Here is a 12,085-nt window from a genome sequence, read left to right as displayed (position 1 = left end):
CGTAGGTTTAAGTATGCTTGCCCTGAAATGTGAACGTTTTTCTTTTACTCGCTGACATTGAAGAATTTTCTTTACTTGTTTGTCATCATGGACTTTGGAACTTTGCGTTATTTGGTTTCAAGTTTGTGGAGTTACGTTGTATTGAAGTAAGCCCATTATATCCCTGTAGAGTCCCACGAAAATACCTTTTATATTACCCAACTTGGGCATGAGAAGACAGCTGTACAGAATTTAAGGATTATCAATAAAACTCCAATAAGAAAAAAAAATGCCAGTTTTGCGAAATTTTATTTTAACATGCCTCGATAAAGTTAAGATATGGCTCCATGGAATCCCAGGAGTTACAGTGGGGGGAATTTGTTTAGGAATATTATTAATAATATTGTGTACCAAATATTTATGGTTTTACATGTGTAATTTGGGAATCAGCAATAATTGTGAGTATGGCACTGCAAGGACCAAAAAAAAATTTGAATTTTTAATAGTTTATTTTTATAAGTCAAATCAAAATGTAAATTTCTGTCTTAGAGAAATTGCTAGTGTGTGTCAACATAATTTTATTTTTTCTTTACGTGTTTAATTCTGATTTAGAATATAAAGTTTGATCTTACCAACTTTCTCTGCATGCATGCACATGCAAACACTTAACTTTTTATACAACAGGGCAGCATAATATGTGCATTTAACAATGAGTTCAATGCCAGATAAATGTTGGCATTTTTGAACAGTTTTTTTGCTCACCTTAATTATGGCAAATAATGAATTGTGTACTTTAAGATGGTATTATAATGTATTTTGAAATTTAGAAACCAATTTACCTGAGTATACACCTAATTCTATAAATAGTTAAATACTTCACCCAGTGGTATTGTGTATGCTCTCACTTGATTTAAAATTACCCTAGTTTAGTAATAAACCAAGGGATTATCTCAAACTCTTAATCTCTTTAATATTCATCTGACTTTATCAGAGAGGTCGGTTGGTAGATTAGTCCTCTTGGATACTAGGTCTCATTTACAAACAGGTATGACAGTTTTGACAATGATATACCTCATTTCATTTCCTTTTTTACTGATAATGACTTTTTTCTCCCACTAAAAGACACAAGGTCAAAGTTTGAAATTAGGCGGAATGTAATTTTCTTCTGGAAATGGTTCTGTGTAAAGATCAAATTTTTCATACATTCGATTCTTCACCTGATTATCAAAGGATAAACATGTACTAGCTACTCCAAATCATGTCTGCTGTAAAATAGACTTAATTACTCATTAACATCGAAAGACATTAATTCATTGTTCCAAAATATGTGATTTTTCAGTGAATAAAAAACGTATTCGATTCGGAAAAGGTAGGTCAAGAGAATGTTTAGTTTGAGCTTCATACGATGTTTTCTTGATTTTGCTTCATATCTGAGATTGTACCTTAGTTTTGTGACCAGTCTGTTAGAATTCCATGTTTTAACATTCGTCAGGAACATTTAATACCTTTAATCTTGTAATAGAGTTTAAATATTGATTTGTTTATTTTACTTTAATTGTGGTGAATGATTCTTACCAAAAAGGTACTGTATATGTCAAATGCTAAAATCTGTGTTTAGGGATTGGTTTCTGTAAGCTTTTTGTGTTAAATGGTGATTTGTTTAACTTTACCGAGTAATGTTTGTGTGAAATTTTAAATACTAGTATGTAAATGTATATGAATTATATGTAGTCGTTTTTTTATACAAAAAAAAAAAAATTTACTTTTATTTACAAGAATTTATCTCAAATTCTTTAGCAAAAAGATAACCTTGGATAAAATTATTGAAACTTTGGGGGGAAAAAAATGAATTCTCTATTGTTCCTGAGTCAGACATGCTGTATATATTCATTTTAAAGCTAGCTCAGCCATTGAATTGCTGTGGTGCTTTCTGCGAGAGTTGATTGATTTTGAGCTCTTTATTTCAAACTCTGAGAAAAAATGGCTATGCATTTTATATTTCATGTAATTTAAAAAATACTGTGTCCAAGTTTTTTTTATTTCATAACTTTTTTTTAAATAAAAGAATGATGAAAAAGGGACCTCTTTTTTTTTGTTTTGAAAAAGCATCTTCCTGAGATGTGCTAGTACATATGATACCATATTTGATATTGCTTTATGTAAACCCTTAGAGTATCTTTGAAACTAATCATGTGATATGATCTAAAAGAGAACTTTTTAGAATTTAGTATTTTGAGATCGGCTTAAGAGGAAATCGAAATTCAATCACAAAGAGTGACTCTGCTTAATCAAATCTCCTTTTCAATTTAGATGTGTTTGTCATGAGTTGAATCACAAAAATGTGTGTATGTAGCTGTTCTATATATGAGCCAGATAGAATACAGCACACTATTTGTACTAACAACAAAGAATTGAGTTTGTCTGTAAGAATGACATACTGTTAACATTGAACATACTAGATATGTACTTAGTTCTTCATCTGATCGGCCATGTTTGCAAACTATAGTACTTAAAGAATATATATTGACTTTGTAAACACTGTTTGTTTTGGTGTTGAGGATTTCATTAGTATTTTGGCCATGATGACAATAGAAGGACTAATTTTGATTACGGTACATATATTTAAATTTCCCGAAAATTGAACCATAGATTTTTAAACAATTGAATCAATTTCGTTGTGATGGAAGTTTATTATCAAGACCCTATCTGCTAATGGTTTTCAAGTTAAAATCTATCAGCGATATTTAGAAATACTTTATTACTGTTTTCAGGTTCCATTAGCAATGCTTGCTCAATAAATGCAAAAAAAACATGACTTTAATTTTTAGATTGCCAGTGGGTTGTGATATTTGAAAGAATCTTGAGGAGACCGGCCTCTGTTATCAATGTTGAGATGGCGTCCCTTTAAAGTACATGTTTATAACAATGTGTACCTAACAATTGAAAATAACAGAAAACTTGTATATCATGTCATTGAGGTGGATTAAGCGGCCCTCAGAACCCATTGCCGTAATTTACAGGCCATCTCCAATAAACATAGTGTTGTCCCAAGTCCTGAGTCGAGTGGACGGCGTTAGGCCGGTTTGTTTGTATTTTTAGTCAATGATTGTTTTATTTTTACCCAGGAAGTCGAGCCCAAAGTCGCCAAACTCGGTCCCGATCAGATACAAGAGCAGAGAGTCGAATCGATGAGTAAGTTGCAAGATTTTTTTTTAATTTGTATTTTTTTCTGAGCATTTAACTTTTTTTTCTGTTGCTGTATCGTTATTTGATTTGGTTTTTACTGTTTGCCATTTAAATGTGTGAAACTCTAGTGAAAATTGAATTTTAATAGCCATTTAAAATGCAGTTAAGAGTTTTAACAGATTAAAAATTAACTTTAAAAGGTTGAGTTCAGGAACTGCCACCATTTTCAGATTACCGGTAGTTGAGAATTCTCCTCAAAAAGTTTAGTTTACCATATGTATGATGTTACATATATAAGAAATGTATATTTAAAAACTAATAAAATTATATAGCTGTTTTCATTCAACAAATTATGCCTTGTATGGGAGAGGTTCCAAAACAAGACTGAGTTGTTTGTTGGGTTTATTGTAATTTAAAAACAAATTTGGCGAGCCTTTTTATAAGTGGTACGGACCCCAGTGGACAAGTACCATATTTATCACTTTTTCTACTTTATAGTAGCCATCTCAAATCATAATTCTTTAATCCTTCATCAAGGAATTAAATAAAAAAACAACTCATTTTCATTTATTTGGATTATATATAATAATCAATGTGTATGACTCCAAAAAATGCACAACCCATGAAGAGAAATAAATGATGAATCAACTTTCAGAATTTCTAAGGTTCCATTATGGGGAGCATTTTTTGATTTGACTGCATGCAAACCTTTTACTGCATGTTTATACAAAGAAAGAAACTGCTGGGAATTCATGTTTTAATTATAAAAATATAAGATTCAAGATATCTACCTTAGAATTGGCAAATATTACAAATACGGTATCCCAAGATTTAGCCAATATCTAAAGTGCTCTCTGTAGATATTAGTAATATCTGGATATATCCGTGTTAGAAGCTATGCCCCTGCCTAGTTCAGGACATTGTATCTACACCTTCAGCCGTCTGGTTTCGGCCCAGCTTTAAGCCCCGGCTAATCCTGTGCAAATTTCACCTCAATCTCTGAACTGTCGGTGTCCAATCCTGAAGCAGGTATTTCTGAGAGCAGCTTAACCCAATGCACACAAAACAAAACACAGTATCTCAAGTTCTTTTTAAATGTTTCGTTTGTCAAAGCCATAGGTGATAAAAGTAGTGGGTTCTGAACCAAAGTTAAATTAATTGCAGATAAATAGTTAAAGCACTTCCGAACCCTGATAACCTTGTATATAAACGGCGTTAAATAAAAACCAAAGTTCTTGGCTCGCTGTTTGAGGATGAATTTTTCACTCTAATGTTGTACTAAATTTTCCCTAAACAGGATATATAGATGTTTAATATTCTGTAATGTTTATTACTTTTAAATCTTATTAAAGCAAAAGGAAGTTTCACTTCAAACTTGGCGTTATCAGTGTTTTTAAATGTCCTGCCAACTGTGTATCCTTTACCATTTATTTATTTGAAATCAGAAGTTGTAAATGGCCTGATAGGGAGGGAGAAACGAAAAAAAATCTTACCATTTGATTTCCTTCTGTAGAATACAGGACGAGGAGACAACATGTGATGACCAGCAGCCAGCCAACCGTGAAGCAGGAGAACCAGTTGTCAAGGACAACCAGTACCAGGGAAATCAACCGGAACCAGATCAAGCTCAACAACCAACTGTCCACTTCCAGACACCTGATATACAGGTATTTTATTGATACAGACACCTGATATACAGGTATTTTATTGATACAGACACCTGATATACAGGTATTTTATTGATAGATGAAATAAAGAGTTAAGAGGCCATGGTCGTATAGTGAAGGTCAACTGGTAGAAAACTGATAACATGGTCAACTTTGCTAACACACTCAATAAACTTATTTGGATATATTTGCAAAATTATATGAAACAATCTGACACTTTACAATGCAGAGACAAAATAAGTCAAATTTAAGTTATCATATACTGTAAATTCCTAATTAAACGCGAGGAATTAATATCCGCGTAAAATCAAGAGAAGCCCGTCTCACGAATTCTAAAATCTCGCTTTTAATTTTCGGACAAATGTAAACTACATGAAACTATGATAAAATTTCGGCATTCGCGATGTTATGTTCTCCCGATTTGATGAAAAATCGTTGAATCGCGGAATTAAGTACTCGCGTAAAATAAGGAATCTACAGTACTCAAATAATAAAGTAAAGTTCAAGATTTTGTCCGTTCAAAAAATGTGAATTTAGTATAGATTTTTTGCATGAAACAACAGTGTAGTGTTAAAGAAAATACACGTATCAGTCAAATAAGAATGCAGTTTCATACATGATGATATTTTTGGGATGGTCTTTTTAATTCTTTCAATTTCTCAAGACTTCATAGAATACAGCAGCACACGCAGTGGTGAAAAGTTGCACAAAAACACAACTCAACTGCTGAATATATAATTATGATACATATAATTACATTAGTGCTTGCTTTGTTTCTTTATCATTTAAATTTGATTTCAAGGAGGATTATCTAGAAGGCAGACAGGACCTCGGGGATGTACCAGGGGTAGGTACGGTTAACATCGACGATCAGGGACGGATTATAGGAATAGTCAAAGAAGACGACAATGAGTCCGTCTCAACCACAACAACACTCGACCAAGACCATATAGCACCGAGACAACCCATCCGGTTCCACACAGAGGACTTACATAATGGCAACGTTCATATAGAAGTCACTGCTGTCCCATCTGCTGGGCGTGCCCCCACCCCCCAGGAGTTACGACAGCGCCCCATTCAGGCCCTCAGTAAATCTGACACCTGGAATTATGCTCCAGATGTTGAACAACAGGAAGTAGATACTGAGAAATATCTTCCAGGCCAGAGGAAGCCACAAACACCAAACATCTTCCAGAAAGGGGATATTTGGTATAAGACAATTGTGAAGCCGGAGAACTACTGTTTTGAGTGTCTCCCTGACAGTATGTCCACTAAAGTGGGCCGGTCCGCGGGCAGGATGCCTGGTCGGCCCCAGAGTGTGTCGTCACAGGTGCTACGAATGGCTCGCAAACAGAACGAGTACTTCAAAAAAGCCCCACCGGTGAGAACCCCACCCTCCATCCCTAGTCCCTACCACCACACATCTAGTTCACCGCGATACGGAGAGACCTACAACTCGGGTCTGGAACACCACGCCAGGAAAGTGAAAAGTCCGCGACATTTCATGGAGCATGGTAAGTCTGTCACATATAATAGGTCTAACCTATTGTTATATTCTTTTATCATCATCGGATTGAAAGTAAATTGAAATTTTTGGTGTGTAAGTTTCAAGTAAGTGAGACACTTTTAATTGAGATAAAGTAAACAGTCTATGTATAGAGACCCTCAAATCTGGTGTTTGTATTATGTTATTTGAAGGTTCCAATGTGGCCGAATTTGTTACGGGTAATTTGTGTGATTAATACTTTGCAAGCTGGTGTCAAATATGCACTCAGAAAATGATTAAAACGATTACATTCCCTATAACAAGATACATGTTTGAGTAGTTTTTCAATACGAGCAAGTGATGACTAGGCTTTTTTAGGGGATGGCAAATCACTTTGCAGATAAAAGTGCATGGATTTAATTTCACCGGAGTTAGAACCATGCAGCTTAGTCAATAGAAACGCTGGAATGAACAATTTGTCTGTTGGTTTTTTAAAGCCATTAAACAGATTGAAAGAAGTGGTTTGGCATTGTTTTATTAAGAACTGTGATGGAACTCGATAATTAAATGTTTGACAGCAGGGAGGGTCCGTGAAATGAAAAAGAAGACCATTTTCTCGGTGTTTGTTTGATACCGGCCTAATGGATGTATTTTAGTTTAACTGTTAAAATCATTAAATGTAGTGTTGGCTTGTCCTAGGCTTTTTTTGTCCACACAGCTGCATATTGTAGAGTGGAAATGGAAAATAGGGGACATCAGAACTCTCACTGATACTGATAAAGCAACCAACACCCGCATTAAACTTCACTCTTACAGTAGAAATGACTTTCTTGTGAAGAAAATTTTGAAGTGCTTGTTGAAGTACTTTCTTAGTGTTTACAAAAATTTCACTTTATTATACATGAATTTTTAATGTTGGCTTCATAAATAATATCATAAATTAATCCTGTCTGGATGGCTGAGGTATTGGAGATGTTATATAGATATATAGCTACTAATTAGATAGTATAAGTGTGTATGGGAGAGGGGAATGTCTGTTGTCGTGTAATACTAGTCCGTCTGCTTTTTGTTAATGTTGCATCTTTAATTATTTTTATTCAATGGTTTGGTTTCCATTCCATTAGTATTTGCCATTTTTAATAAGTTAAAGAAGTGAAGAAATATATAAATGCATATTGAAAAGAAAGATATTTAAACTTCACTCAGATATTAGTATAATATTGCATGTATTTATACATGTACATGTAATAGCAAAGGCCATTTTTAAAATAGTTCATCTCTGCTGTTGTATGAACATGCAATAATGAGAAGAAAACATGAAGAATTTTGTTACTGGATTTGAAAAAAACACTACAGAATGATTGTCAACTTACCTTTAGGCTGACTTTTTTTTTATGTCATAGGAAAGAAAATTTTATTATTTTAATGCTTCAAGAGGAGTACATGTATCAATTAAGATATTTTCAGCAAAGCAAATACTCAGTAGGTTTTTGAATGATGACCCATAGCACCTTTGTGAGTGCCTGTATTGTTTATTGACATTGTAGTGGTGGATCTGAGGAAGGAAACTGTGTCCGCGCCCCCTGGGTCCCTGGTCACCCGCGAGGACAGCTTGATGGAGTCACTACAGGTTTGTCGACTGTCCACCAGGGGGAGCAACACTGAAGGACTGGAAGGTAGGTCTAAAGGGAGGAACAGGGTCTGATACATTTATCCTTGTAGAGATAAGATGGTAAAGATTTGAATGAACATTAATACATGTAAACTATATGTATTTTGTTGGGGGTCATTTTTTCTCTTCTTTATTTTGATCATTTGATATTTGAGTACATTTATTTTTCTAGAATTCATTATTAAAATATATCAATATATCGATAAAGAATCAAAATAAAGTTGTATTCTTATCCCTTTATAGTTTGAAAATGGAAAATTACTGAGAGAGAAAGAGAGAGTTTGAAGTTTTTGTTCATGAATAAACTGAACTTGACAGGGAAGCCTACAGAAGAGGGTGAAATGATGGATGACAATGAGAACAAAAGAGTGACCTTCAGGGAGGAGTCGGAGTCATCCATGGAGGGCAAGAAGAGCACATTCTCCAAGTCCTCCAGCTACTCCCAGATCTCTATGGCTCACATTGGACGCCCCATCGCTCAAGTCTCCCGAATACCAGACCCCGTAAGCAATCAGAGTTTTCTTCGAAATATTTTTCCAAAAATATTGAATATTTTATTTTGGCAATGGTTTCTTCATTACTGGTATTAAAATGCTGGGATTTGAATTATTTTATTGTATTTAATATTTAAATGTTTAACGTTTAAATTTGAATGTTTCCCAAGACATTTCCATTTGATGGTGAGTTAATATATTTGACAATACAGGATGAAGAGGCAGCTGCAGCCAAGACCCAGTTTGAGGCCAAGGCAGCAGTAGACATCCAAAGGTGAGGGGCTTTTTGTACCCTCTATTAGAGAAGAATTTAATTCAAAATCGTCAGTTGCCAACTTTAAATACAAACCTTTCTTCAGAAAATTACTGGGTTTACTGACATGTTACTTCAAAAAATGTATTTATTACAGGATTTTCAGAGGCTATGTTGCTAGAAACGTGTATAAGAAACTACTTAGAGATGAGCGTGAACGATTAGAGGATGAACGCAAGGCAGCAGTAGAAATTCAAAGGTACAACCTAGACTGTTATAGTTTTACCCAAGAAGACAGAAAAAATTATTGTATACGTATGGATTTAAGGGAGATAACTTTCAAATTTGTTGCATTTTATTCTGTCATCACAGGAGATACAGGGGTCATCTCATCAGGAAAAAGGAGATTTATCAGCAAACAGGTCTTAAGAAGGAACACTTGGAGTGGGCCTCTGATTTCAAGCAAATAAAGAATGAAAACGAAGCCAGGCGACAGAAAAAGATGGAGGCTTTGTCAGAAAAGTAAGAGTGATTCTGACATTTATTGTTAAAAACTAGATACCGGTACTTGAAAATTCCTAAGATTATGTGAAGTTTTAATTATTATACAATCCTTTGTTGACAGGAAAAACTAATGTCAATTGAGCAAGCATCTGAGGCTATTAATTTTGTTTAATGGGACTCTGGAATTTACTTACTTTTATTATCAATAATCTGATGCTTTTGTGTTTTCAACATATATAACACTGTTTATGCTTCACAAAGTGTTGACATTTTCATTTGTTATCTTGATAAGCATTATAATCAGCTAATGCTTGTGCTTATATCCATGTGTTCTGTATAACTAAATGATGTTAATTGCTTTTGATTTCTTTTGTATGTCAAATGATTGCAATATTTTTGAGGGAAAAAATGTTAAATAATTCTGTTACTAAACTGCCTGACTTTGATGATGCCTTTATGAGAATACTTGAGCTGTGATCCTAATGCTTCACTCCTTAATCATCTGCTTAATTGACAGTAACACACTCAATTATCAGAGGAGTTCTACAAGACTCTCCACCATTGGGCCTCATGTGGATATTTACCAGTAAGTGAATTAGAGTTATCTCTCTTGGAATGACAAAAATGTAAAATTTAGACAGGAATGATAAGTAAATGTCACACTTTAATGTTTGTGTGTTTTTAGAATTTATCATCCAAAACAAACTGGTCCAACAAAGAAAGACATGTATAATGCAGCCACACACATTCAGCGCTATATACGCGGTTTTCTTATCAGAAAAAGGTTCGAGAGGCTGAAGAGAAAAGTGAGTAAAACTTACCGTCTTTTTGTTCAATTTATTAATTAAGGTTCTATTATATGTTTAAGCGTGTTTTTGTTTACTTGTGTGTGGGTTTTGTTTTCTAATTTTTTGAAAGTATTCTGATCAGTTTTTGGGTCGACAGCCTTTTTTTCATGTTGGCTACAGGCAGTATTACTTAAATCCTTTCTTTGTCCCATATGACTTTAATTAGCCTACGAAAAATTCTTCTTTCGAAACCTGTTTGACTTACAAAACTAAAATGATTTCTAGAAAGAATTATATATCTATGAATTTGGACAGTCTTTGTTGTCTAATGATTTTAGGGTACTGTATCAAATGCAGATACTACAGAGTAATAGGGATAGTTTTAATATATTGTAACCCAGCTCCCAAAAATGAAACCTAATATGTTAAAGAGTAGAGTTTGGTGATATAAGGAGTAATCATGGAGGGGAGGACAGCATCTTACAAAAATATGACTACCAGTCTAATAAATTTAGTATTTATCAATTAGTGCTTATGTTACATAAAGTCATTTCTAGTGTGACAGATGGCTAGAAATATTAGGGTATTTTACGAGCTGATAAAGGCTTGTGAAACGTCACGGTTTTTGACAATTGGGTAATGATTTTTGATGATTTGTTTGTTACGCGGTAATTGTAAAAGTAGGAATTCCCAGTAGGATCATAATCAGTTCCGGAGGCTGGGTTCTGGTCCTAATTCCTGTCGAATCACACGGTTTTATACTCCATGTTTTTGTCAGGGCCTCTTTTCTGCCACTGCGTCTTTATTCAGATGATTACATAATAACAAATTACTCCCTAAAAGTTATGATTGTTTTCGGTAATTAGTAGATTTTTTAGTCATCTGTTTCATATTTGTTAGGCACATTATTGTTCGCTTAAGAGCATTCCTTATTTCAACATGATAAAATACCCCAAAATCTTCAAAATAAGCTGCTCTTGATAATAAGTTGCTCTGATAAAATAAGCCCCTTTCTTCTTACATACAACTTTTACATGTCATGTTTTTTAAAAAATTATTATCATATTTATTTATTTGTAAAAACTGTTTTATGAAATCAAAATGATCTTAATCATTATTGAGATATGATCCTGACCATTTTCCAGTACCTGTAAATGATTACAAATTCTCAACTCTCTTTTTTCTCAGATAAGGATCATTCAAAGCAAATAATACACCCACATTTAATGTACTATTGGTACCAGGTAATTTTAGAAAAAAAAGATATTTTTATATTCCTACTTCATGGTTAAAAATTAAAAAAAAAATGATTAACTTACTTGTTTTTAAGATATTTGCAATAACTGGGGTACATAAGATAAAAAAGATGAAAAATAAACCTAGTTGAAAAATGGGGGAAAACTAAATGTTGTTAGGTTTTCTCTATGTTTTTGGAATATACAGTAAATATTTTGCAATAATAGTACCTCTTTATGACATATGTTATGTAAGTACACCAATGTTCATATTCAGTATTGAGCATTCCATCTTATTTCATCATATCAATACTCCATGCATTAATAAGTCATTGAGGACAACAGGCATTCTCCAAAGTAAATGGCCAAAAACTCAAAAGATGTCGAGTTCACCTTAACAAATAGCTGCAGGACTGTAGCTCCCGGTCTGAAAAAATTCGGATGGACGACCTGGGAGCTACAGTGCCTCCCATAGTAAAAAACTGCAATTTACGGCGCACAAAAAATTGCGCTAGTTTTGGACTTATTAACCTTATTTTCACACAAATTCTGTAAAAATAATTAGTACCATTAAATTCTTCAGCAAATTTACTACTGATATCATCACTTTACTTGCCTCAGATTTTTTCTTAAACATGATAACCGACCTCGGAAAAAGAAGTATGTTAATTTACGTCGAGATCGAGAGTCGCCATTTTTAAATGTAAACAAACTTGCACCACTTTAGTTTACAGGGCTGTTGATGGTGTTTAAAAGACTATCAGAAGCAAGTGAAGTGACGACATCTGTAGTAAAATGTCCGAGGAATTTTTTCGGATCGA

The 12,085-nt window shown here is 33.8% G+C and overlaps 1 protein-coding gene across 1 annotated transcript in view; it reads left to right on the top strand.

Moving 5' to 3' along the window:
- The window catches only part of LOC128192659 (uncharacterized), a 55,032-nt gene that overhangs the window by 37,654 nt on the left and 5,293 nt on the right, over positions 1 to 12,085 (top strand). Inside the window, exons 41-50 of the mRNA XM_052865527.1 lie at positions 3,105 to 3,171; positions 4,679 to 4,832; positions 5,635 to 6,346; positions 7,866 to 7,994; positions 8,309 to 8,493; positions 8,697 to 8,758; positions 8,895 to 8,996; positions 9,110 to 9,259; positions 9,759 to 9,827; positions 9,927 to 10,047. Of these exons, the coding sequence (XP_052721487.1) occupies positions 3,105 to 3,171; positions 4,679 to 4,832; positions 5,635 to 6,346; positions 7,866 to 7,994; positions 8,309 to 8,493; positions 8,697 to 8,758; positions 8,895 to 8,996; positions 9,110 to 9,259; positions 9,759 to 9,827; positions 9,927 to 10,047 (1,751 nt within the window). The remainder of the gene's footprint in view (positions 1 to 3,104; positions 3,172 to 4,678; positions 4,833 to 5,634; positions 6,347 to 7,865; positions 7,995 to 8,308; positions 8,494 to 8,696; positions 8,759 to 8,894; positions 8,997 to 9,109; positions 9,260 to 9,758; positions 9,828 to 9,926; positions 10,048 to 12,085) is intronic.

This window comes from Crassostrea angulata, chromosome 7, assembly GCF_025612915.1.
Source record: "Crassostrea angulata isolate pt1a10 chromosome 7, ASM2561291v2, whole genome shotgun sequence".
NCBI classification, from domain to species: Eukaryota; Metazoa; Mollusca; class Bivalvia; order Ostreida; family Ostreidae; genus Magallana; species Magallana angulata.
This window is presented reverse-complemented; position numbering and strand designations above follow the sequence as displayed.